This window comes from Camelina sativa, chromosome 3 (assembly GCF_030686135.1).
Source record: "Camelina sativa cultivar CO46 ecotype springtype chromosome 3, ASM3068613v1".
In the NCBI taxonomy this organism is placed as follows: domain Eukaryota; kingdom Viridiplantae; phylum Streptophyta; class Magnoliopsida; order Brassicales; family Brassicaceae; genus Camelina; species Camelina sativa.
This window is the reverse complement of record NC_141882.1, coordinates 8915289-8941178: the sequence shown is the minus strand read 5'-3', so window position 1 is coordinate 8941178 and position 25890 is coordinate 8915289. Positions and strand designations below refer to the sequence as shown.

Below are 25890 nucleotides of genomic sequence, written 5' to 3'. Positions count from 1 at the left end.
ACTTGATTATGTGGTTGATTTGTAAACTGAGAAGAACATACCAAATTTGAACCAAAAATGTTTAGGTTGGTGATTAAAAATGTGGTTTATAAAAAGCTCAATAGATTAGTCATTCTATTTTCAATTTGATTTTTTTTACTAGATTAGTATATAGAAGACCTCATAAAATTTATTATCTCAAATTTAATAAGTCACATTTCAATTCTAAAATTTGGAGTTATGAATATGCATAAGTACATATATATATATATATATATATCATACAAAATTGAAGGTAGACGAAGGTTTATTTTCTCATCATGTAGATGTTGCTCCGGAAAAAATCTGTATAAAACTGGATCAATATTTATGGAGAAAGAAATCATAGTTTCTTAACCGAGCGGATATTTCTCATTATCTTATTTTTAGCAATATACTTAATATACTAATTTTTGCCTAGTCTAGTTAAATTATTTTAAATTACTCCAATGTTTTGAAACCCGGATCGGACCGGACGGCAAAACCGGTATAACCGTGAACCGGAAGGTATCTCAGTCCGGATTACACTTCAAACCCGGATAATAAAAAAATCGGATAAAATCAGGGAAACTCGGCTAACCGGTGGTTGACCCGGCGGTTGGCCTAGCGGTTTGAGTTAAAATCAAATAATTGGTAATTCTTAATATTTAACTAATCCATTCCTCGGTTTGATTTATTTAGTGAACCACGTACTTCTTCCACTATACAATCGACGTGGGACAAAATGAATACTATGAAGTTTTTTTTCTATTTCTTCCGCATTTTTTTAATTTGTTCATTTAACATTTTTATTATTAGGAATTTCTTATTATATTTTACTGCTAGTCAACTTGTTTGAATTTAAAATCATAAGGTTTAGAAATTTATAATTAATGTTCAAAGATTAATTTACTATGATAAGATATGAAAACTTTTGTTTTGATATTCATAAAACCAAGATATAATATATATGTATATATATGATTATATATAATGAAACTGAGTGAATTATTGATCCGCGGTCAGACCAGATCGATCAAGTGACCTAGAAGATATTCTGGTTTGCTTTCCGGATCGGGTTTAAAAACATTGAATTACCCGATCTTATCATTTTTTATATTTCTAATGACATTTCAATGTATTTTCTTACACTTTTAATGTTAATTTTATAAATGTACTTCTCTATTAATTAATATAGTAGAGTTTGAAAACCTTCTTTTATTTAATACCTTTTTTTATTGTTATTATTATTATTATTAACTAAAATGCCAATAATATTTTAAAGACTGAAACACTAGACTTAAATCATACATTACATCCCAAAGCGGACTGACCTAGGACATAAAACCTTTAAAAGTAAAAGAAAAAACTTGCAAATTGAAAGGAAGAAATTAATCTAATACGAAATGCGTTACACAGTAATATGAGTTTTTTTTTTTTTTTTTTTTTTTTTTTTTTGCTAAGCGTGTAAATATCTTTTAAAAAGAAAACGAGAGTTTGTTTTTACATGAATTGAGATCCCACTATTTGGTTCCTTGGCAAAAAATATAAAAACAAGGAAGCAAAATTTTAGCGATGTCGGAGGAAGGTTTTATCTGACCCAAAGACAGAAAAGCTTCTTGAACTTCTTACGGTGACCCCTTGCAATAGTTGTGTTGATGATCTCCCGATCTATTTCTTTGAAGATAATAGAGGGTGGCACAATTTGGAGATTGTGTAAGATATGAGTTTCTCTGTTTCCAGATGGCGTATATTGTGGCTTGAGCGACGATATGAGTTTTTGTCAGTAATATGAGTTTTTATTAGGTGACAGACATAACGCACGCACTGCTCTTTTCAGAGCTCGTCCTTGGCTTCCTTAGTTGTCTTTTCCTCCTTATCTGGCTCTCCAACTGAGTCCTTGTTCTTGTGGATGAAGCTTATGATATCTTCCTTTGTCCCATCCCCATGGTAAACCACGATGTTACCACTCGCTGATATGACGTAAATGGTTGGAACGCCCTTCACATCGAAGGTATCACGTGGGATCGATGTCATTTTTGGAAAGGTCCTGGACACATGAAAGAATAAGATACACCGCATAGGACCAAAGAACATATACATTCAAATGTAAAGAAAGATATAGGACTTACTATCTTAGCTATAACTACACTTGGGTCGTTTTGGTACGACAAAGCGATCTCGTCAAACATTGGAACAAGCTTTTTGTAAAACTTAGACCATGGAACATAGAATATAAGCATGACTGCATTTCAAATGAGAGGGAATTAAAAAAAAAGAAAAAAAAAAAACTGAATTACAAGTTTTTTGTATCAGTAAAGTAACTGGTTTTTTTTTACTTAATGACGTAATGTATGTATGTAACTCACCGTTCTTTACAGATCTGAAGACCATGTCGTCAAAACTATTAGAAACAACAACCTTCACTAGGTCGTTGTTCTCGGTTGGGATAGGTTGAGATTTTACGTAGGGTGCAAGTTTTCCATCCTTGAAGTCCTTAACCCATGATTCAAGCTGGTCAAACTCCACATTTGCTTTCAGGTAATTATTGCGGCTAGCGGTCTCGATGAAGATGAGAGGAATATGGCTCTCTTTGTGTCCATAATTCTGTTAATGGTTCAAAAGAGAGAAAATTTGTTTAGTATTTTTTGTAACCAATACTAATTAACCTGGAGGTAGACGAGGAAGACATATATACCTTCAATGTGCCTTGACTGTCATTGACACCACCTAGAAGGAAGCGAAGACCTTGTCCCTTGTTGGATGTAGCAACTTCACGGTACTTGGATTTAAAAGACTCGGCTGCTTCTCCAGTGAGATTAATGTACAACATCACCTTTCCTGTCAGGCTCTATACCACCATGCAAAAAAACATATTAACTTTTAGTAATGTCATGAACTGGTGACACCGTACGTAATGGTTTTAAGATCTTTCATAGCCCTGCATGAGATGAGCTACCTTAGTATAAGGGCTGTAAAAGAATCTGATAACATATCGGGTGTTGTTTGGATCGTTGTCGAAGACGGTGACAAGTGGAAAGCTAGATTCTTTGACAAAATTCTCGAGAGCTTCCGACTCGAAATCCTAAATGCATGCACGAGAGTAAATCAAAAAACATTCGGCAACATGACCACTCACTCGTTCATGTAATATACAAAGTGAAAAAGGCTTCTCTTGTACCTTGGAATCAACAACCAATTCATCAAAGGGTTTGAATATCCTGACTAAAGTTTGAATATCCTGACTAAAGGTCCGATCACAGTTGACTCTCCGCTAGGAAGAAGTTTGGCATCCAAGGTATGTGCGAAAGTATAGTTAAAGTGCAATTTAATTTTGTCTTCCGCGGTTGCGGAATCATAGTCAGCACGAAATTTATATGCAGCGGCCAAGAAAGAATCAAACTCGGAGCCAGATAATTTAGGGAAAATCCCAACCTAAAACAGCAAAAGTATACATTACTTATTATTGGACTATCATATACATGATTATAGATTATGGAACATAGATAAAGAATTAAAAGGAATATGTGTATTCTCACTTACCACAAAAACCTTCTTGTCCCCAACAAACTCAGCAACATCATCAGCTGATTTTATATGTAATGAAGGAAGAGGTTCCTTACTTAGTCTCTTCAAGAAAAATGCAATGTCGTCAGCTTTTTTAGGTCCAAGGTACCACTCATGAAGTTTTCCTCCCTATCTGAAAATCAAGATTGATGGGAAACGCGCAATCCCAATCTCGGTGGTTATGAATTCTCTGTTTGATTCCTCGCTTGCATCAATCTTGGCAAAAACCACCGGAGGGACGTGACTGCTCAACTCTGACGCAACTTCCTCGTACTGTAAAACAAAAAATATCACGGTCTTGTGAACTAGACAAATAACTATAGCAAGTGATCAAGAAACGGTGAATAAAGTTTTTTAAAAATCATGGAAAGACATTTACATTTAGAAAATGGTGTCCACTCCTCTCATGCATTTCATTTTATAAATTGACTAAAACACATTGACTTTTGTAAATTATGTGGCTTAACTATCAAAAATATTAATACTGTATATTTAATGAGAGGATACTGAAAGAGTTTATCACAAATGAAAATGCCATATTACCTCAGGAGAAAACTTGATGGATTTCGGACCCCTGAAGAAGAACAAAATACGGATTACAAAATGAGGGAGATCAAGATCAAATGACAGAAATGTTAAAACTATCACAATACATATACCATGAGGTGTAGAAGTTGACAACAATGAAATCGTGCTTGCTGATAGTTTCGTCGTAGTTACTGTGATCCAATGTCAACACTAACTCCTTCGTCTTCGTGTGTTCGCTTCTAATAGATGAAGCGAATGACAACAAAAGGATCCAAAACAAGACGTATCCCGTAATGGCCATTATCGCTATCTCTCGCTAACAATGTTAATTAAGCTTTGTAGGGAAGCTCTAAGAAATGGAAAGGATATTAACATCCAAACCTCCTGGTTTGCAGCAAGATTTTATTAGCCATAAACTTATCATTCCATAGGTTTACTAGGTTTATTTTGTTTGAAATGGTTTTAACAACAGCTTTGTAAAACATTTATTTTCTTTTGAATATAATTTAACATTAAATTCAAAAAAAAAAAAAAAAAGGTTTGTAGGGAAGCTCTGGAAGATATACATTATATATTGCGCCAAGATTCGACGACTTTCACAATAATATTTGCAGCTAAGAAAAAAAAGACCCAACGACATTTATAGTCTTAGTAAACTCAAATAAGATAGAACGATTTTTCACGACAGAGAGAAGTCAACATATTAAACCAAAAAGTTTAATAAAATTAGAAAAGTCAAAACGTGGCCGAGCCTGCAGGTTTCCTATACGGCCTGCATGATGGCTTTCATTGCTTCCTCAGTAAACCAAACATCTTTAGGATCCCTCTTGTGGGCATTATATATGGGTAGTGAATAATTAGGCTAACTATCAAACAATGATGAATCGTGTTTTGAGTTTTGTTTCAAGCTCTCTTACTTACTCAACAACCAAAGTAGCCAAGACTGGAACTATCTTGGTATATGGTTCTGCAGGATTAATCGACTTTAGTGTTAGAAACTCGATCCAAAGAAATGCCTCAAAAACTATATTAAAGGAGAACTGAGTTCAAACACAAAAAGGTAAAATCAACCAAAAAGTGAAACGAGGCAGCCATTATTGTTCTGCAGAGTGCATATAAAAAACCCTAATGAATAGATAAGAGATTCTCTCTCTGTCTGTATCCCTCTCTCTCTACTCAAAGTTCTGTCTTCCTTTGTGTATTTTCCTCAAAACTACCAAACTAAGCTAGCAGCTAAGAGACAGAGAACACACTTCTCTTTTCAGAGCTCGTCCTTGACTTCCTCCTCAGTTGTCTTTTCCTCCTCCTTGGGCTCTCCAACTGTGTCCTTGTTCTTGTTAAGGAAGCTTATGAAATCTTCCTTTGTCCTGTCTCCTTCGTAAACCACAATCTTTCCGCTCGCTGATTTGAAGTAAATGGTTGGGAATCCCTTCACATCAAAGGTTTCTTTTGGAAAGTCGTTTGCGGTTGCATCCTGGACAAGTGAAAGAGTAAGAATCCGGTGTGATCAGGAACACACATATACTATCAAATGCGAAGAAAGAGAAAGGACTTACTAGCTTAGCTATGACTACACTTGGGTCGCTTTGGAACGACAGAGCGACTTCGTCCAAGATTGGAACAAGCTTTTGGCAGTGTCCGCACCATGGAGCATAGAATTCAAGCAAGACTGCAAGAGTAAATAGGAGGGAAGTTAATAGATTTTTCAACCAGCAGATAAAGTGTTTTATTTCATCATGTAATCTAACTTACCGTTCTTTCCAGAGTTCATGACAATGTCGTCAAGGCTCTCAGAAACAACAACCTTCACTGGCTCGTTGTTCTCGGTTGGGATAGGTTGAGATTTTTTGTGGGGGGCAACTTTTCCATCTTTGAAGTCTTTGACCCATGATTCAATCTGGTCAACCTCCACATTTGTTTTCAGGTATTTCTTGTCGTCAACAGTCTGGATGATGATGAGAGGAACTTGGCTCTCTTCGAGTCCAAAGTACTGCGAATAGTTCAGAAAAGAGAGGAATATGTTCAGCAATTTGCAACAAATGCTAACCTTGAGATAAAGGATTAAAGATAGATGAGGAAGACTAACCTGGAATGCACCTTGGCTGTTCTCAGCATCACCTAGAAGGAAGCTAAGACCCTGTCCCTTGTTGGATGTAGCAATTTCACGGTACTTTGATTTAAGAGACTCAGCTGCTTCTCCAGTGAAGTTCACGAACAACATCGCCTGGAAATCAAAATATTACCCACCATCAAAACCCAAAACGAAGAAAGTAATAGATACTGAGGATTCTGGAAGCTTTTAGTGAGGATATTCAAAAAGAAAATTACAGACACTACTATCAGATTCAGCTAATATGGCACACAGTCACAGCTCCTTCCATAGCCAAAACATAATTCAGTCAAGCTTATGAACAAAAATCAATTCATTTCAGAATTTCTATTGAATGAAAACATACTTCTCCAGTAAAACTAAATGGGATAATACGAACCTATGTTTGCAGTATATCATGAACTGGCAACAGCGTATGGAGTAAATGAGTTACCTTAGTATTAGTGCTTTCAAAGAACTTGATAACATATGGGTGGTTGTTTGGGTCTTTGTCAAAGACGGTGACAAGTGGAATGCTGGATTCTTTGACGAATTTCTCTAGAGCTTCACCATCGAAATCCTGAATGAAAAAAAGCAAATCAAACAAACATTCCACAACAGTATACAATATAATAGGACCACACATCCATGTAATATACAAACCTTGGAATCAACAAACAGTTCATCAAAGGGCTTGAATAGTCTGACAACAGGTCCTGTTACAGATGACTCTCCACGGGGAAGAAGTTTGGCATCAGAAGTGTGTGCAAAATCTAATTCAGAGCGCAATTTCTCAGCAGTGGCCATGAAAGAATCAAACTCGGAGCCAGATAGCTTAGGGAAAATCCCAACCTAAAAAAAGCATTAATAGACATAAATTTACTACCATACCATACATGATTAAAAATGATGGAACAGAGACAAAAAAGATAAAAGAATATGTTTTGATACTTACCACAACAACCTTCTTGTCACCAACAATCTCAGTAGCATCATCAGCTGACTTGATTTCAGCTGAAGCAGGTCCACTTTGCTTCTTCAAGTAAGTAACAATGCCGTCAGCTTCACGAGGTCCGTTGTATTCTTGAACAGCTTTACCTCCATTTCTGAAGATCTTGATGGTTGGGAAACCCTGAACCTCGTATTGAGTTGCAAATTCCCTGTTGGTCTCCTCACTTGCATCAATCTTAGCAAGAACCACGGGAGGGACGTTACTGCTCAACTCTGATGCAGCCTTCTCGTACTGTAAACAAATAAACATCATCACCACATTAGTCACGGCAACATGAATTAGACAAAGACATATGCTAAGTGATCGAAAGACTGTAAGAAAAATACAGCACATGCAGATACTACTTGAAAAAGGCCATATTATTATTACCTCAGGAGCAAGCTGCTTGCAGTGTCCACACCTGAAGAAGATTACCAAACAAAGGAGATTAACATTCAAATACTTTCACGCATCAATTACAGAGGAAATTAAAACAGCCGACTAATATCTCCTAATTCAAATCAGATCACTCAAGTTCACATAAATCGTAATGAATCGAATCGTTCAAAATTACAAAATTGCAACAAAATCTCAGACTAGTATAACAGATCAGCTACACATATTCAAAATCATTTCGCATGCAAATCCTAAGAAAACACAAATTGTAAATTCAGATCCAGGTTGGAAACCAAAAGGGGATCCACATCGACACATCAGATTCATGAATCACACGACACAAAATCCCCATTTTCAACAGTAATCTAACGAGTACTACGTACTAACAGAAAGGTTAAATTATTCACAAGAAAAAAGCAAATCGAATACCATGGGGCGTAGAACTCGACGACGATGAAATCGTGCTTGTTGATTGTATCGGTGAAGTTAGTGTGATCCAAAGTCAACACGAACTCCTTCGTCGTCTCTGTCTCTTCGCCTCTAATAGAAGAAGCGAACAAAGACAACACAAGGATCGATAACAACGTCGCGTATCCTCTCACCGCCATGATCGCTCTCTTTCTCTCTAAGCTTTGAGAACTCTCTCTCTCTCTCTCTCTCTCTCTCTCTCTGTATGCTCAGAGCTCTCTCCGGGGGAAAGATATTTATCACTGCAGGACACGAAAACTGAATGCTCCTCAATGGTCATACATCCCACGTGGCAAACGCTCATTGGATGTTACGTCGTCATAATTTTTACACAGTGTCTTGATGATAAAAAAATCTTAACCTTGCCGGTTATATTATATGATTTTGTTATTTTTTAACCCCCAGTAAAAAGGTAAACAAAAAAAAATATATATATATATCAAAAGAAGAGAGAAAATTGTAAACACGAAGATACACTACAATGTTCCGCACCAGTGTACATACAAGCTTCACGATATCGAAGATAGACGTGGCTTGTTCTGTGTCGTTGATCTTGAATCAAATGAGAGATCTCAGGTCCGTGACTTCGTGCAAGTAAATGGTCAAATAAAAAACGTGTATTTGATTTTAAATCTTACCAATCCTATTGTATGGTTGGCTTCTTCCCATACATCATCTTCTTGATAATTCCCAATCTTATTATTTTATATGGTGGAGAATTATATATTCAGACGTAGATCTAACTTAAAGATCTGAGACCTTAAAAAAGACTTAATTAAGAATCAATGAATATATTAATGGAAAAAAAATATGTACAACAACTTTTCCTAAAACCGAATCACTAGCTAATTTTCATTACCAAAAACTTTTTTTAATTAGTCTAAATTCATTCTTCTTCAGACTGAGCTTGTTGTTGAAACCTAACATCTTCTTGTTGTTGAAACCTAACATCTTCATGAGCTTTCACAACTTGTGAAGTGAAATTCCCCAAGGCCTCAAAGATTGGTACTAATCCAGCTTGTAAGCTGCTCGAAGCTGCATTGTTCACAAGTTTTATTGTTTCCTTGTGCCTTGCTCTCTCTTCTTCTAGCTTCTTCCTCATTGAATCCAAATCCACCTTCAAATCATCCAAAGCTGAGATCCCGCTCTCTGACAACACCACGCTTTTCTCTGATGCACCACCGTCTTGTAGCTGCTCGTTTCTCATTCTTGCTCTCGCCCTCTCCATTCTTAGATCATTCAACCGTTTCTCAAAATCATGCGAGACATACTCTGCTTTCACTCTCTGTCTTTGCTCCTCATCTTGTCTCTCCCATAGTTCATGTAGGCTCGAGGCAAAGCCTTGCATCGCGCTTGTTACATTCTCTCCAGAGATTCTCGCCATTGCTTCTTGCCAGTCTTTGCATATAACGAAAACCTGTGGAGCTCCAACTCGGCTAGGAGAGAAAGGTGCAATTCCGTCCTCTGTTGATATAGGTTCATAGTGAAGACATCTTGAGAGCCACCCATTTAGAGACTCCACATATGATTTCTGAGTGTTCACCCAATCGTTGAAGCTTATGCACCATTCTCGTAGCTCCATCTCCAGATCAAGAATGGCTTTCAGACCGGAGTCTCTTTGTAAGCCCGTGTTTGCCCTGAGAGATCGAACCTTACTCTCCATAACTGCATGGAACTGCTTCTGGTGGCACTTGAGCATTGATCTCCACATTCTTATCAACCTTCAACAACCAAGTACTCAAATTATACAAACGAAAATATATAAACGTGGGAGTGAGGAGTAAGAGAATTGAGATTATACCCGTGAATCAACTGTGTGAGTTGCGGCTGTAATTCTTCATCTCTGAGTTTATGTATCCTGCTGGAAATGGAATCAACAGATCTTATACAGACGTCAAGTTTGATTAGCAGCTTTCTAATGGCTGCTCGAGTAGCATCGATCTTGCTAGATTCCGCACCAAGACTATCCAGTTTTTTCAGTGTTCTGCACTTTTCTTCATAGATAACACGAAGCTTCTCTTCGTCCTGCCAGCAACAGACAACTGCATCTGTCAAAAGATGCTTGCGAACTCACGAGACAAGTATCCATTCGAAATCAAGAAACGCATAGATACCTTGACTTCTTTATACAGTTTCTTTTCCCAAGCATAGATTTGCTCCAAGGTTGACGAGAGGTTTCCAGATAAGCCTTCTCCAACATCCTGACCATTGTATGATTTTGCAATTTTCAAGATCCTAGATGTTAACCGTATTGATGGTTGAGGCTGAGAACGTGATGAAACTGTGGAAGGCGCTACCAGATACATGATCCGCGAGAAGATAACTAGCAAAGAAAAAAAGTAAATATCATTGGAAAAAGTAACAATGTAAGACTCAAGTGCTGCGTATCAAATCTATGGTTCATAATCTATAAGCTCATCAAAAAAGAAACAGCTCGTAACAGTTCAATCAAAAGTAAGAAAAGCTCATATGTTCTTCTGCATAAAGAGATCCAAAGTAGAATGAATAAAGTTCACTACACTACTTCAGTCTAGTAATACTGCTATCAGAGTGTACATATGTTTCTACTGCATGAAGAGACCCAAATTCCTACTAAAATTTAAAGTTGCAAAGCAAATAACTCTAACCTAACTGCAAATCATATGCAGAAATGCATTGATCATCGCCACATAGAACAAGACTTATCTCCAAGGAAATGGATTTTCAAAATGGTAGCAAGAAATCTGGAAATCCCATAACAAACAGAACATTTACCTTTAAGCCCAGAGCTTTTCTGCTGATAAGGCAACTTGCTAACTTCAAGCAACACAGCCACTTCCTTCCCATGTGAAGAAGCAACCTCAAACTCACTCTTAATCTCCTTCACAACTTCTCTGAGATCTCTAGTAGCATGAACCGACAATGCAGACAGACTACTTATCTTGGAAGATTCAACATCAAAAGAAGTAGTTGCATTTTCGTCCAACTCAAAGCTCACTCCTTTTTTCCTCACATATTCTTCTTCTACTTCTCCAACACTCTTCCTAGCAACAGTCTCATGCCCGCTTAAATCATTACTGCTACTCTTTCCTTCTCCGTCATTAACATGGTGAAACTCAGAATCTTCTTCACTACTCGTAAACGATGACACAGTCTTCGAACCAAAAGAACTCTCAGTGGCCCTTTCTACCATAGGCACTTCCCTTGATGTCCCATCACCTGAATCTCCTCGTTTCTTGATCTTCCTCTCGTGAATCTCCTCTCGTTGTGACCAGTTCCCAGGTTCATTCCCCTGTCTCTGTTCTTTCACCTTCTCAATACCTTTTCTCTTAGCATGTTTAAATGTTTGCCCAATGATAACATCTTGCTCTGTTTCGTCTTCCAAATCAGGAATCCCTTCTCTCTCTCTCACTTCTCTCGAATCAGGACTGCTTGAACTCGACTTAACTCCACCCACCGCCGGAGGAAACCCAGCTCCGGCACCAGAACTTTCACCAGCAACAGCCCTGATATAATCATAATTATCAAACACATTCAAAAAATCCCAACTTGAAATCTTAGGCGGAGACGGAGGCGCTGGAGGTGGCCTCACCGGAGACGGTAGCTCTCTACGTTGCTCCGGGTAACCAAAATAACCAGTATTAGTATTCCCTGAAAAGTAATTAGAGTACCCAACTCCATTCTCTGGCAACCATTGCCCATTCTCCACTCTATGATTCTCCGGCTGAAACACTAAAGGCCGAGACGGTGGCGCAGACTTCTTCATAAAATACATTCCTTGATTCGGGTTCGGGTACGGGTACTGGTTTTGATTCGGGTTCTCTCCCATATACCCCCATCCTTCAACCGGATACTGATAACTCGGTTGATATTGATAACCAGGCTGATAACCGGGTTGGTAATGTTCCGGTAATCGTGCTTCTCTCTCCTTCACTTGAGGGGTAGTTTCATCAATGTGAGTATGATGATGATGATGACCTAATGAATCGTCAGATCCAGATTCGGATCCTGAATCTAAGTCGGATCCAGATGATAAATGCAAATGCTGATGATCTTCTCCTTCTCCTTGGTCGTCGTCTTCGTCGTCAATAACGGAATGAGAAACAGAAGTAGAAGAAGACGAGATCCTCTTGTTGTGTTTATTCTTGCCTTCGTCAGAGGGAAGCGTGAGAACAGGGGAACCAGGGATAGAAGAAGAAGAAGAAGTGCCAACGACGACGAGTTCTTCGTCAACAAAACGTTTAATGGACTCACCAACGTCGCAGAGAGATTGGAAGTAAGCGAGATGAGCAGCGGCTAAAGCACAACGGTGATGAGAAGCGGCTTTGATAAGTTCTTTCCTCTCTCTACAGAGAATCACAAGTGGTTGATCATCTACTTTGGATCCTCCGCAACCCATGTGTGAAAAATCCAAACTTTAAAGTCGACGTCGTCTCCACAACTAACTACTCTTAATGCTGTTTCAAGTCTCATGCTTTGGTGAATGGAAAGACCATTGCTTTCCCGGAAAACAAAAGATATATCCCCAAATTCGAAATCTGGGTTTGTTTGTTTTCTTAAATCTCAGGAAATAGAGACCAAGAACCCAGAAAAACAGAGTGGGAAAATTCGAAAGTTTAATTAGATGTGGTTAAAGAGAGGAGTGTGAGGGAAAAAAAAAAAACAAAAGAAAAAACGAAGGAGAGGGGAGCTCGTGCATGCGAGAGAGTGACAGAGAGAGAAGAGGAGAGACAGAAGAATCCATGGGGGGGGCTTATACTTTAAAACGTGACCGTAGCAGACAGGAATCAGAGGAGAGAGACAGAAAGCAAGAAAAAATGAAGTTTTTTTTTATGGGGTTTAGTTTTTTTTTTTATAAACTAAAAAAAAAAGGATTCGTCTTGTTGCAACTAACTACCATCTCTACGAAATTTAACGGATAGGGATGTGTGTAAGAAAGCTAGGGATTTGGGCAAAAACTTAAATGCAACTTGGAATTGAAGAAGATGAAAGTGAGAGAGAGCCCCGCCCGAGGATGAAAGAAAAAAAAAAACAAAACAAAACAAAAGCAAAGTTTGGTTTTTTATTTCTGAGAATTGTATAAATTTTCCGGGAAAGAGTGAGAGAGACAGAAGAGAAACGACGTCGACGACGGAATGATGTTTGAAGATAACGCCGTCTCATTACTTCCTTTTTTATTTTTTGGCCTCATTACTTTCGACTTTTTACCCTTTTGCCCTGTACTTTTACTTTTATCTTTTTACTCTTTAACGAGTTTCGATAAAGAAAAAAAGTTTAAGCTATGCTCTATTACCTCTAAAACAATAACTGAACAGTGAAAAGTGTCACAGTTTTGTTGGTAGAAATGTTATGAATTTGACAGATTTTTATTTCTTTTTAGTACAATAACAGTAAAAGTGTATAACACCATTTGTACAGTAATTAAAATAAAAGAGAAAACTCTATTCTAACTTTTTAGTCAGTAACAGATATTTTTGTTTTTGTTGTAATTGCAAATTTAGGATATAAACTTTTGGACCAATGTATAAAGTATTATTGATATGGTTTCCTTTTTAGTTACTTTTTTTGTTGTTGTTTAAGAATTTACTATTTTACTTTATTAATTAACTTGACTCAAAATTAGATAGAGTTATCTGTAAAAACATCTCGATACATTTACACGGGGTTGATGCTGGAATCCAAGTAAAATCAAATTGGGATAAGATATTTTTTACTAGCAGATGTGTACCAGTTGTTAATTGGTACTGCAGAGACTAGTATACTTTTTTAGATTACATGACTCTTTACACATATACATTATGGACACTCTGAGAAGAAATGTATAAAATATTATAAAGTTTTCAGACCAAATCTGGGAGCTAAATTAGTACTGTAATTTATTTATTAATGTGGAGAAAATGGGAAAGGTTCGAGGCTCTAAAAACTAGCTAATAAAGAATTGCATGCAGGAAACATGAACATGTTACTACGAAGTAGAGAGACTGAGAGACTAGAGAGAGAGGGCTTTTAAAGTTTAGGCTAACAACAAGCTTAAAAAAAGCTGAGACATGCCACTAGGAAAGTGTGCCACTCACTCACGTGCTGCCAAATCAGGGTTTCTCTCACGTGCTGCTCATATCCCCCCGTTCGCATGGCTCCCTCCTTCCTTCTCGTCCCAACGTTTGGAAAATCACAAAGATTTGGTTTTTAAAATTTCAACCTCTTGTGTTGAAATAATTTACTCTCTTACTTTTGTTAGTGTGTAGTAGTTGAGTGGTTTCGTTATGCTTTGATGTACCTGTTTTTTTTCACCGTCTATCTATTTCTGCCATCATAAAATCCATGTAGTGGAACAATTTCATTGTCATTACAAATTGCCTCTTTTTTCACCCTTGTTATTTTTTTTGTTTACAATTTTACTATTGTTATTTTGCACGGTTCAAAACTTTTATGGCCCCTATGACAGAATTTTCTTTTTTGGTCTATTGCGGACCTTTTTGTCCTCTCAAATATTACTAAGTTTCAAATTTTGAATTTTTGTACTTTCATATATAGAAAATTCGAAAACCTCTTTGGTAGTTGTCATTCGATTTGGTTATTTTTCATAGATTTATCTTTTTTATTTAACAATATTTTGATTTATTTCTTTCAAATTTGCTGTCATGGAGTTGTTGCAACCCTTGTTGTTCACCCATATAAGCTGGACTAGGTTGTTTGGTAAAATATCTACCGTTTATAAATCTACAAGATTATTTGATTACATATAATTTTATAATGTAAGTTTCTCTAGTTTAAAACTCTAAATATGGTATATATAGACTACTAAGACTAGTTTAGTTTAATCTTGTTGATTTGGATTTTTTCTCTAAAAAAAGATGTTGTTTTGGTTTTAACTTTTACTTTATCAAACACTATTTGTCTCTATTTACATTTCCACTCAAACACGTGTAGTCACGTCACGTTACTACTAACTTAATTGACTCTTACAAACCGAACTTAGCGAGAATTGGCCACCGATATAAATTTGGCATGCAAAGATCGACATAATAATCAACTTCTAAGCACATAGAGGCGTAGAAAAAGCAACATTTATAGGCTATCAAGAAAGGCAAAAGAGGAAAAAAGGCAACAACAGAGTTAGGTTAATAATTATTGCTCTATTTAATTACCTTATCTTTCATATATGCATGTAACCCCTACTCCCCTCATCATGATCAAGTATGAATACAACTATTACTATATAGTTTTAAACGTAATTATATATGTAAGTGAATTCCCTGATCTTTGTTTAAAAAGTAACATGAACTTTTATTGAGTAAAATTAATAATATTAGTATCCCAAGAGTTATAAATAGAAAGGGTAAAAATATGGTGATAATTAACGAATGATAACGTACATCTCGTGGAACTAATTATGTGGTATGAACACTATCTAAATGGTTGCTCTTGCTTAGTTTTGGAAATGTTTTGATCGGGTATATAATATATTTGTCACACAGTACAAGAGGCAAGCTGTATTTTTTGTGTTTGTTATGTTTTAGTCATATGAGTACTTAATTTATTAATATACATCATGCGATCATCAAATGTTAAGTCAGTGAGGTAATTAATTAACTAATTAATGAAGTGATGATATCACTTTTGAAATCTTAAATTCTTGATGGTTGTTACATAAATGTCCAAAGAAATGGTGAGCTGCACGGAGATAATAAAGACGTAGACAGATAGAATAGAAAGATGGTGGTTGTTGTTTCTAACACCACATTTTATCTTGTTTACGTTAACACCTTATTTTAATACCAATTCTTTGCGGTGTTTAAACCATTTTTGATTACATAATTAATCCTTCTTTCTTTATTTATTTTGTCCAGAAAACACATATCTACATATTAAACATGGATATTACTTGAGAGCCTAAATTGGAAGAATCAGAAATGAGTATAAACGAATCGCTTGGGGCTCACCATAAGTTTCAAACTTGATGCGTCATCATTTGATGGCGTCTAACTTAGCCCCACCCTCTTTGACTTTTGTTATTTCGTAAGAATGAATATCTTTTCCATCACAATAAATTATAAACCAAAAAAGAACACTGAAAACGACTATTGTGCTTTTCATGTCAAAACTAAGCTCCCTTGGTGTGGGAACACAGTTAATTAGTTTCTAGATTTCTTATATGGTAACCCGATCGACATCCAAAGTTCGACGACGTCTTTTCATAGATAATTTACATGGTTTTCTCGTATCTGTTCTATGCTATAACAAAAGAATGAATTTAATTATGGTAAACAATGGATCGATTCACAAATGTATGTTTTGTGGTTAGTGCGAGTTGGATAACCAAATATTTCTCTTTATTGGAATCGGAATGTTTCATTAATTTTGTTTGGAGTGGGAATTAAGTACTAAATAATATACTTATTTATGTCATTTTTTGTTTGTTATTGACGTCAACAAGATATAGATTAGAAGCATCCATCCACCAAGAAGAGTCCACTGACTAGATGAATTGCTTAATAACGAAGATTTTTTTTTTGGTCAACATTTTTATTTGTCAATCCCGTAGAAAAATCTTGCATGGGATGACAACATCAACCAAAACCAATTAGCACATCCGTATCGCACGTGGCGTTGAAAACTTCCTTAAAATGCCATAACGTTAATATGTTATCAAGTTCAACGGTTAACCTAATCTGGAAAAATAAATTAATTTTCAAGTACCCCATTAGAGGGGAATCTTGAATCTAGCTGAAAGAAAGCTCAACTATTTAACACCAACCCCCAAATTTCGTTTTTTTTTGGAAAACTTTATAGATATATGTCTATACCTCTCTTGATGTAAAATCCTTATGAGGCCATGAAGACAGCCGCGTTTCATGATAATACGACTCAGAGAAATATAAAATACTCTGGACTAACTCTTATAAAATAGATACTACTGTCTCTAATTAATGTATTGGATTTCTTATATTCAAACGCATAGTGTTTTACGTAGATCTAGCTACTACGTACGATCAATAATTCTATATAGCCAAATGCGGTTTCAGCATAAACTATACAAAACACATACCGTTTTCAAGTTGGAGAAAGAACAAAAAAAAAATTTTGTTAAAAGGAACAAACATGTGAAAATTAAAAGTTTATAAATTAATTGTAAAGTAAAAAAAAAAAAAAAAAAATAGTGGTTGTGGAGAAAAGAAAAAGCCTGGGGGAGTGTTGTAACTTGTAAGTGTACTTTAGTATTTTTGGATTATGGAAACTAGATCTTATTTTCTAGTCCCTCTCTCTTTTCACAAACAACATCATGCTTTCATCTCCATTATCATCATCATTCGTATGCTTCGCCTTTCTTTTTCCTTGCAAACTTCGTTTATGGTCAATTTATATATCTTCATATATTCAATAATAGATAATTATATTTTAGGCAAAACAAAATTCGAAATAAGATAGAGAACATTTGGGAGATCTTCGTCCTAATTTGGTTATGCCAATTACATAAATAAAAGTCAAGTTGAAAAACTATGGAACTTGTTGTAACATCGTCGTTTCAACCTAAAGAACATACAAAAATCGTGAACAAGAAAACATATTTGTGAGGATATTTACATCATGTGTTTGTCATCAGAAGTTAGAATCAAAAGCCTATCGAAGCAAATCAAGCAATACAAACCTATTCTGGACTGAATCCCTTGCCTTTGGGAGCATCATGATCTCCAAGGACATTCTTCCCTTTGATGCATCATCATCATCACCTTTCAAATTTGCGTTATAGGTTAATGATGATTCACTTTGCAGCATTATCTTGGAGCTGGAGTCCCCATACAACTACAGAGAGACCTGGAATTTTTTCACCTGCTGAGTTTTGCGTTTTCATTGCAGAGTCTAGTAACTTCTTCAGCCAAATTCTGGAGTTCTACTGCTGCGGCAGACGCTAATTCTTTAGCATAAGAAGCTTCTTCTGTGAGTTTCTTATTAAGTTTACAAAGCTCATCTTTTTCCTCAATCAGTCTCATCTTCTCCTTCTTCAGATTCTCTATTTCCAATGCCTAGTGATGTAAGAAAGCCCCCAAAAATGTTTTATCACAATGACTTTAGTGCGTCGTGTAGATGATGGAAGGAGCAAATATTGTATGGGAAAGATACCTGAGTGTTGAGAGTTGTTTCGTTGTTCATCTCTTTAGTCTCTTCCTGAGCAAATACTCTATTTAAGCTCATCACGCTGGTCGGTGTTCCTGCTCCTGAGTATATATCTGACTCGTCACCATTTCTGTTGTGAGTATTCTTCCCTGATGATTCGTCTCCTGCAATTTGCTGTGTATATGTTGACTGTCGCTCGGCTAACGAATCTAGCTGTTGTCTTAGTAGCATGATTGTCTCTTGCATCTCACCGTTCTCTGATTTCTGTGCAAATTAGGGTAATAATGAACTTCAAACTGACAATTTCTCATACAGAACCATTATGGAGTGTTAACTTACAGTCATCTGCAACTGCTCCTGCAGAATCCTATTGTCTGCAGACTTTATCTTGAAGAAGACATTTCATAACGAAAACATTGTCACTGAGTCAGTGAATCTGATTAAACAAAACTGAGAATGAGAGGTAACAAGAGCTTAGAGAAAGAAGGATGAGTATGGAGTACCTCATGTTCAAAGATTTTCTCATTTAGTTGCGTTGTGAGCTTCGACAAAACCTATATCAAGCAAACACGAGAATATTATCCAATAAGTGTATTTATCCATCTTAACTCTTGTTTTGTTTTTCATCTATTATTTTACCTGAGACATTCCAAGAGAATCTGGGGCATAGGGAGTCATTCCGAAAATCTCAATAATTTGTTGCTCTAGAACACGTATTTGATTCTTCTTTTCCTTGATTTCATCTTCTAACTTCTGAATTTGATCCTGCAGTCGACAATGCAAACATGTAAGAGGTACTATTATGTTATAAGCTAATTACTTTGGCATTGTTAAGCAAGATCACACGAAAAGCTCACTCTGATATGGAAATCTTCAGGGTTGCGAGTGGCTTGTTCGGAAAGACGATTTAATGAGCTGGTACGTAGTGCTACTTCTCCAACAAGTATTTTTGTCTGCTCGTGAAGAAGATCCATTTGATCCGCAATAGTAGTTCCAATCTGCCGTATGTCATTTTGCTGGTTATGTGTCAGTAAATTCTACACAATGACCACTTAAAAAACCTAGGAACAACCTCACATAAGATACGATGTTCAACTAACAAGGATTGAGACATCGCTACTTCCTCAAGTGTAATCACAGAAGCAACAAAAAAAAACAATGTGGAACAATATTCTCTTACCGGAGAAAGGTCTCCTGGTCCAATAGTAGCACTGAATAAGTCTCCAGCAACAGTTTTTCCTGGAAAAGACTTGATAGCGGCTGCATTTTCTCTTCTGGTTGTTTTTGTTTGTGTACACTTAGAGGAAGATGAAGGAGATCCACTTGCTTGGCTCTGGTTACCATCAGCCAGTAATGTCCCAGCCAGACCATCAGATTTCTGCATCATTTACATTATGGGTCATGTAAGCCGAAACAGTCTTAAATCATGATTTTAGATTGTGTCATTCTAAATATCTGTCCACAATGCTAACTCCACCTATGAGTTTTGATACAACCGAGAGATCAAAGATGATTAGAACCTACTTTCATTTTTAGCCAGCCAAGCATTCCACGAGTCTTGTTCCTTTTCTTGTCCTTTGTCATCTCGTCCATACTACTATTTCCATCTCTCGGCTCCTTTAAATTTTCAGAAACTGTGCTTCCAGCACCATCATCAGTCATGTTCTCTCGTCTTCTATCGGGCAAGTATGCTAGCTGTAGGAACCAAGGTGTAAAGTTAAACATCAATATCACATGGTGAAAGGCTGAAAACAGAGATAGATATATTTGTGTGCCACCAAAATGGAATGGTATCCTCAAACGAGGATCTAACAAACATACCTCATCCTCTCCAAAAGCATGCCTCCATATATGGTCAGGTTTTACAGAAGCAGCTTGCGGTGAACTTTTTGTTGAAACCAAGATTAATTTTGTCAGTCGCTGAATTCTTCCCATCAGAGCTGCTTTGGCTTCTTCATCTTCCTCCAACCTTGACTGAAGTTTAACCTGACCAGATTTTAGCTTATATAATGAGAAAGGGCACAATGAAAGCAAAGCATGTTATTTCTGGGGAATGCATAGGTGTACATGTATGATCAACATAATAAGGCAAAACTCCCTGATTCGATTAATAATCACTTCAGTTTTTTAAATGAACTAGTAATAGGCATAGCTTAAGACATTTATTCATAATTTCGTAAAATCAGGCTGCAGCGACAAGAAAAGCTATAAGGAACTATCTTGCATACACCAACCTGAATTTTTCGATCAGCCAACTCTTCTTGGTTAGAAACCCCACGCCTCAATTGCGTAAGTTCCTCTTGTAAACACGATATTTCTTTCTGATACTTTTTTATAAGAGACTTTTCATCCATAATCTGTATAAAAAAATTGAAATATCAAAAAGAGGGCTCTAGTAAATTTACGGAACCTCAGAGACACTAGTACCATAAAAAGGCACCTTATTTCTTGAAGCTTTGATTTCAACATGCTTGCACCTCTGAGCGAATTTTAATGTGTTGTGTGTCTCTTCACTTGTGCTGGATGCAGGTGTGATAGTGCAAATAAGCTGAAAAAAAGGTTCAGAGGGGTCAGAACGCCTACATCAAAACACAGCGGTCTCTTACTTGAACCTGACTTCTACAAGAAGAGCTATGACATCAAAGTGATAGTTCATCAACCAAGAAACACACCTGGTCTTCAGAAACTTCTTAAACAAATCATTATTTTGACAGGCCCATTGAAAAATTGATTTAATTAGGGAAAGGCATAGAGAACTTACTGATACTCGTCCATGACCACTAAGTGTTGACTGCAAGAGACGTGTAAGTTTAGAATCCCTGTAGGGTATATGAGCTGCCTTGGTGTCTGTCAATTTAGATATAACCTGAAGAAGCAGATTAGGAGTTTAGACACGCATAAACAGAGAAGATTAAATGTACAACGGATACAGAACTTCCTTACAGTGCCAAGGGTAAGTAAACTTTTATTTATGGAAGAGCCCTCTTTCCTCCGCTGTCCAGTTATTTCAGTTTTAGAACTTTCAGATCCAGCAAGATCGATAAGGTGCTGCATAGAACAAAGAATCAGAATGTTAGATAAGGAGAGGCACCTGGGTGCATTTAACAGCGACTAAGTGCGACATGGCGTCATAGACAATAGCAGAATCAGAATGAACTGTCAAGTAATTACCAACTGAGAAAGAGTAACATCTTCGCCGTCATCTCCCTTTCCATGTGGACTGCTTTCTATAGTCTGAAACACACTGTAAACTCTAAGAGAAAGAGCTAAAAAAGCGCCCAATTGTACAAGAACATCACTAAAGGTCTAAGGCATATGTGTAGTTAAGATGGAGACAAGAAAGATACACTTTTAAGTAATAGGACATACCAAGGTGAATATTGTGTGGCTCCGACTGCTAAAAAGATTGACATTATTTGAACCAACATGCCTGTGTTCTGCAATAATTCAAGAAACGACAAAGTGAAATCACAGACCAAACAAAACAGAAATAAGAGAGGTACGGGCCTTATCCAGAGAAGGAGAAGTTACGACCAATTGATAGCAAATGATGATACTATACGGTCAACAAACAAAATCATTTGCTAGAAGATTACGACCTTAAAACACATGATTTGTACATATTGTCAATGAGGAAAATGTATTTGGGCCATGATAATGAAAACTATGTTAACCGAAAGATGAGCTGATGCAGCTATTAGGGATCTTATACCTTCTCCAGATGCTATTAGGGATAGAGCATGAGCAGGGGATAAGACAACCTCATCTTTAATACCTTCAACATATGTGCCCTATCAACATAACAAACACTAAGTATACTTAAACTTACGATGCAAATGAAGCTTGGATAAATGAAATGTGTAAGCCCCACATTAGGATTTGATCGGTTTTTTGGGCGACATTATCCACCAGTTACCTGAGAATCCTCTCGTATTCTTAGATTCTGTCCTGTTGGATCTAGTAAGTCATTGATGACCTGTAAGAATAATTCAAAAGACCCTCAAATCTCGCACCAGGTTATTGTTCTAGAAATCAATGGGAGAGTGAAAATCTAATTCTAAGCCAGAACAAACAGCCAATTGTCTCTTTGGAGTTCATGAGTTTGCAATCACATATATAATTGAAATAAAAATTCCTTCCTACAAAAATTTCTTGAGCATACTCACTGTCCTAGGTTGGACCCAGAAACATAGTAAAAGACTAAAACCTATAGCATTCTTCTAAGCTTCTAGGAAATAACAAATCAATATTGCCAAAGGATACCATGTACATTGAAATTTAAAACAATTTAAACTACAAGCAGGTCATGTAAATAAACACTGAGTCAGAGCCTAACCTCATTGTATATCTCTAGATACGAAACACGAAGAAGAAATTCCCGTTCTGGTGTCTGGATAGCTGAAACATAATTAGCTAAAGAATAGAGTGAAAAATCCTTTCAATGAAAAAGAACTATAGAGTAACCTATCACCTCCTGAATAATGCTAAACACATCCTTCACTGCCAACGGAATTACTCCAGGTGACCTTTGCTCCCCCTAAATGCAAAATGTATCATTAAGTTAGGTGCCGCAAAAGTGGATGTGCATAAGAGAAGCACCTTCTTGGATATCTTTTGAACTATTAACATATCTATATAACATCTTACATGAAGCCCTAGTAAGAACAACGGGAAACGACATCCTATATCTCAACCTCTAAAGATGATAAGTACAACATGTCATTCTATACGTAGATATTCCAGTTAATCATGTCCAAGTTACAGCATCCACAGCAGATTTCCGAAAAAAGACATAGTTCGACCTCTATAAATTAACTTACATGCATTGTATGAGTCTTGCCGCTGCTAGTAACTCCATAAGCAAACACAGTACCTGCAGATGGGCAAGGGATGCATATTTTCAAGCTAAAGGAATTTAAAAGCACCTAACTTTTAAGGCCTCCCAACATCAAACATTATTCAAACGCATAAGAAAACAGTTGTCTTTAAAAGACATCAGAGAAAAAAACACAACTAAAGAAAAGATGAAACAAACCATTAATCCCTGACATTGCCCCACTAACAACTTGTTGAGCAGCAATATCATAAACACGCCGAGTAGTTGTTGGTGGACCAAATACTCTATCTGCAAAATCACACTCAATCAATTCGAAAAACAAAGTCCAAAACAATTACTCTAAAACAGCTCAACTCAACAATTCTTTATGACTAACCAAAGCCATAACAAAGAGCTGGATTGTACTCATTCCGAATAGTGTAGTCTCCATCTGCATACCAAGCTATCTCATCTCCATTATTGACCTCTCGTTGACTAATTCAAAAAATCACCAAAAAAAAAAAAAAAAAAAAGTCAATCAATTAGCCAAACAAATCAAAACACCACAACTGAAGTAGTAAAAAGACCAAACCTGAGAGGACGAAACCGAATCGTGACGGTAATATTCTCCTTCAGTTTGGAGGAAGCACCAGCCGTAGAACCAGAGGAGGCGGTGGCGGCGGCGGCGGAGGAAGTAGACGGACTAGGACTAGAACGTAATAACGGACTCGAAGAAGCAGCCGGAGATGCAGAAAAGTGAGAGGAGGAAGGAGTTTCCGGCCGTTTCGTCGGAATAGTCGCCGGCGATCGACGAGTACGAGCCGGCGAGATCGTGGATGATCTCTGTGACCTAGAAGCAGACATTGTTGGGAAGTTAACAGTAAGAGGAATGGGTTCTTCTCCAAAAGACAGTTACTATTAAAGAGAGAGAGAGCGTGAGGGAGAGAGAAAGAGAGGGAAGAAGCTCGTTCGCCGAAATCAATGGAGGTCACGTCATGTATCGATTTTTTTTTTCCTCCCACTCCCTCCAAAAAAAAAGAAAAAACATTATGAATATGACGAAAATAACCTCAGATATTAAAGTACTGTTCTGTCTGGTAGGGTATGAATGGTAACTGCGGTCAGGACGGACAAATCTGTCTGCGGACCAGTCCGCTCTGTTTTAAATGTGGACAATGAACTGCTGTGGTCCAACTCTATTTATAAAGAAAAACGGTTTGCAGTTGGACTGCTGCGATTTTGTTTCTGTTTTTTGTAGACCGTACCACTGCGGACTATGCATAATGAATGGTAAATAAAAAGCGGTCTAATCCGCAGATAGATTTATCCGCCCCAACCGCTGCAACCATTAACATCCTTAATTGGTTACAATACAATTCCTTATAATTTTTTTTTTCTTTTTTAACTCTCTCCAATTACAAATTATTATCACATAGACAAAATATTTAAATTATTTGATGAACTGACAAAAAACAAATTAGAATAACGTTTGCTGAGCTGCCAAAGATAAATAATAGTAATAATATTTCGAAAACCAAAATTGTTAGTTGGTAAACAGTATGAAAGAAACAAAAAAAAAAAAAAATAACAATTTTTTGTTGATGCTTATCTCAGGGTACAGAGGCAACATTATTTTGTAATTATGTGAATTTGATAGTAAAATAACGGAAATATCCTCACCTAATCATCATTATCAAGGGTAGAATCGGAATAAGTTCAATAAGAACGACGACGTCGTCAACGTTAGGCCATCATTAAAGGGGGAACACATGGGGTGTTCTAAGCCCAAAAAAATCAATAAAAAAGTGAATAGTGGGCTTAGATCAATTTTTTTGGTCTTGAGATAGAACTGTTCTAAAGCCCAGTTCTCCTTTCTTTCCTCTATTCTGATTGGTCGAGACATTTTGTAGAGGAAGAAAAATATTCATTTGTCTCATCCTTCTGCGAAATCGAGTCTAGGGTTTTTGTTTTTCTCCAAAACGGCGAAAGCCGCGTTCTCGCCATATTCACCGCCGAAGGTTTGTTTTCCGGCAATTGAAACACCAAAATCGAGAGCTCTTCCATCTAGCAGTCGATCTTTACATAGCTTCTCCGACAAATTCGTTTCAATTCCCTTCTTTTTTCGATTGATCTGTCTAGCGATTTGAAGGTGAAGTCGACATCTTCTTGACGAGCCTTTGTCTCCTCCTCTCCTTTGTCGGGCAGATCTCCGGCCATATAGAGAAGGTAGTTCCGTCGTTTCCTCTTTCACTCTTTGTTTCTTGGATGTTTCATCGATTTAGGGTTAATCTCAAATCTGTGAATTAGGTTTGCCCGGTTTAGAATAGGATTTGTCTCATGTGTCATAGGGTTTGTTTCATCTGTCATAGGGTTTGTTTCATCTTATTTTGATTAATCAATATACGATTTTAGTGAGCTTATCTATGATTGAATTCCGAGAGTTGTATTTTGAATTTGGAATCAACAATAACCCTCATGTTTTAAAATTGAATTTTCTTTGTTTCGGAGGCTTGTAGGTGAGGTTAACTAGCGCAAGTTGAATCGGATCCTTCAAGAACCCTGCGGTTGCTCGAAAGTAAAAGGTAAGTCCCATGGTTGGTTTCTTGATTTGAGTTGTGATATTAGTGTTTATTCAATGATTATATTTGATTGTAGTGGCTTGTTAATTGTGGTTTGATTGTGTAATGAGGGAAATTGTTTTGTGGTGTCGGATGTTAGACATTGTTGTTGTCAATTAAGTGTCTCTTTGTTTTGGTTTGTATGTCTCACCATCTAACCTTTTATCATTTGGTTTGTTTGTATGTCTCTTAGATTTGGCTAGTCTTTGTAACTTATGAATGCTTTAACAAATATAGTTGAGTAGTTACCAAATCTATGAATGATTTACTTTGAAAAAATAGTAAATGACTTTTATTTACTTCTGATTTGACTGAAGTAGGTTGT

The 25890-nt window shown here is 36.7% G+C and overlaps 3 protein-coding genes and 1 pseudogene across 9 annotated transcripts; all 4 read right to left on the bottom strand.

Annotated features, from left to right (window-relative positions):
- Positions 1 to 1833: 1833 nt before the first annotated feature.
- Positions 1834 to 4393, bottom strand: LOC104776296 (protein disulfide isomerase-like 1-1; annotated as a pseudogene).
- Positions 4394 to 5105: 712 nt separating this feature from the next.
- LOC104776295 (protein disulfide isomerase-like 1-1) lies at positions 5106 to 8790 on the bottom strand. Its single transcript, XM_010500330.3, has 9 exons — positions 7998 to 8790; positions 7563 to 7593; positions 7137 to 7424; positions 6845 to 7033; positions 6636 to 6761; positions 6179 to 6316; positions 5845 to 6082; positions 5649 to 5761; positions 5106 to 5566 (listed from the first exon to the last, which is right to left on the bottom strand). The coding sequence occupies exons 1-9, from the start codon at positions 8174 to 8176 to the stop codon at positions 5354 to 5356; spliced, it is 1515 nt and encodes a 504-aa protein (XP_010498632.1). The 5' UTR covers positions 8177 to 8790; the 3' UTR covers positions 5106 to 5353.
- Positions 8791 to 8811: 21 nt separating this feature from the next.
- Positions 8812 to 13352, bottom strand: LOC104776294 (uncharacterized). Its single transcript, XM_010500329.3, has 4 exons — positions 10791 to 13352; positions 10151 to 10359; positions 9838 to 10061; positions 8812 to 9757 (listed from the first exon to the last, which is right to left on the bottom strand). Exons 1-4 carry the CDS (start codon positions 12412 to 12414, stop codon positions 8923 to 8925), a joined length of 2892 nt encoding a protein of 963 aa, XP_010498631.2. The 5' UTR covers positions 12415 to 13352; the 3' UTR covers positions 8812 to 8922.
- A 4098-nt stretch (positions 13353 to 17450) lies between these two features.
- LOC104776293 (kinesin-like protein KIN-7C, mitochondrial) lies at positions 17451 to 24121 on the bottom strand. Of its 7 annotated transcripts, none has more exons than XM_010500326.3 (23): positions 23540 to 24121; positions 23345 to 23442; positions 23167 to 23256; positions 22952 to 23004; positions 22603 to 22668; positions 22468 to 22521; positions 22048 to 22107; positions 21844 to 21922; positions 21501 to 21568; positions 21303 to 21365; positions 21075 to 21179; positions 20893 to 20997; positions 20572 to 20679; positions 20366 to 20488; positions 19953 to 20117; positions 19656 to 19826; positions 19312 to 19509; positions 18989 to 19147; positions 18771 to 18896; positions 18635 to 18685; positions 18471 to 18518; positions 18138 to 18395; positions 17451 to 18040 (listed from the first exon to the last, which is right to left on the bottom strand). In XM_010500326.3, the coding sequence occupies exons 1-23, from the start codon at positions 23809 to 23811 to the stop codon at positions 17843 to 17845; spliced, it is 2718 nt and encodes a 905-aa protein (XP_010498628.1). In that variant the 5' UTR covers positions 23812 to 24121; the 3' UTR covers positions 17451 to 17842. The 7 variants fall into 7 exon arrangements, with proteins under 7 accessions (XP_010498628.1, XP_010498629.1, XP_087357363.1 ...); XM_010500327.3 differs by having other exon boundaries at positions 18989 to 19129; XM_087501237.1 differs by having other exon boundaries at positions 22468 to 22529; positions 23540 to 23978.
- Positions 24122 to 25890: the final 1769 nt, after the last annotated feature.

Coding starts and splice junctions, on each gene's coding strand:
- LOC104776295 (XM_010500330.3), bottom strand. CDS start 8,176: ATGGCGGTGAGAGGATACGCGACGTTGTTATCGATCCTTGTGTTGTCT. Junction 6,083..6,178: donor ACAGCCAAGGTGCATTCCAG/GTTAGTCTTCCT, acceptor AACTATTCGCAG/TACTTTGGACTCGAAGAGAG. Junction 5,762..5,844: donor CATGAACTCTGGAAAGAACG/GTAAGTTAGATT, acceptor TTACTCTTGCAG/TCTTGCTTGAATTCTATGCT.
- LOC104776294 (XM_010500329.3), bottom strand. CDS start 12,414: ATGGGTTGCGGAGGATCCAAAGTAGATGATCAACCACTTGTGATTCTC. Junction 10,360..10,790: donor GAAAAGCTCTGGGCTTAAAG/GTAAATGTTCTG, acceptor TTTCTTTGCTAG/TTATCTTCTCGCGGATCATG. Junction 9,758..9,837: donor CTCACACAGTTGATTCACGG/GTATAATCTCAA, acceptor TGGTTGTTGAAG/GTTGATAAGAATGTGGAGAT.
- LOC104776293 (XM_010500326.3), bottom strand. CDS start 23,811: ATGTCTGCTTCTAGGTCACAGAGATCATCCACGATCTCGCCGGCTCGT. Junction 23,257..23,344: donor AGCTCTTTGTTATGGCTTTG/GTTAGTCATAAA, acceptor GTGATTTTGCAG/ATAGAGTATTTGGTCCACCA. Junction 20,998..21,074: donor GTTTACTTACCCTTGGCACT/GTAAGGAAGTTC, acceptor CTGCTTCTTCAG/GTTATATCTAAATTGACAGA.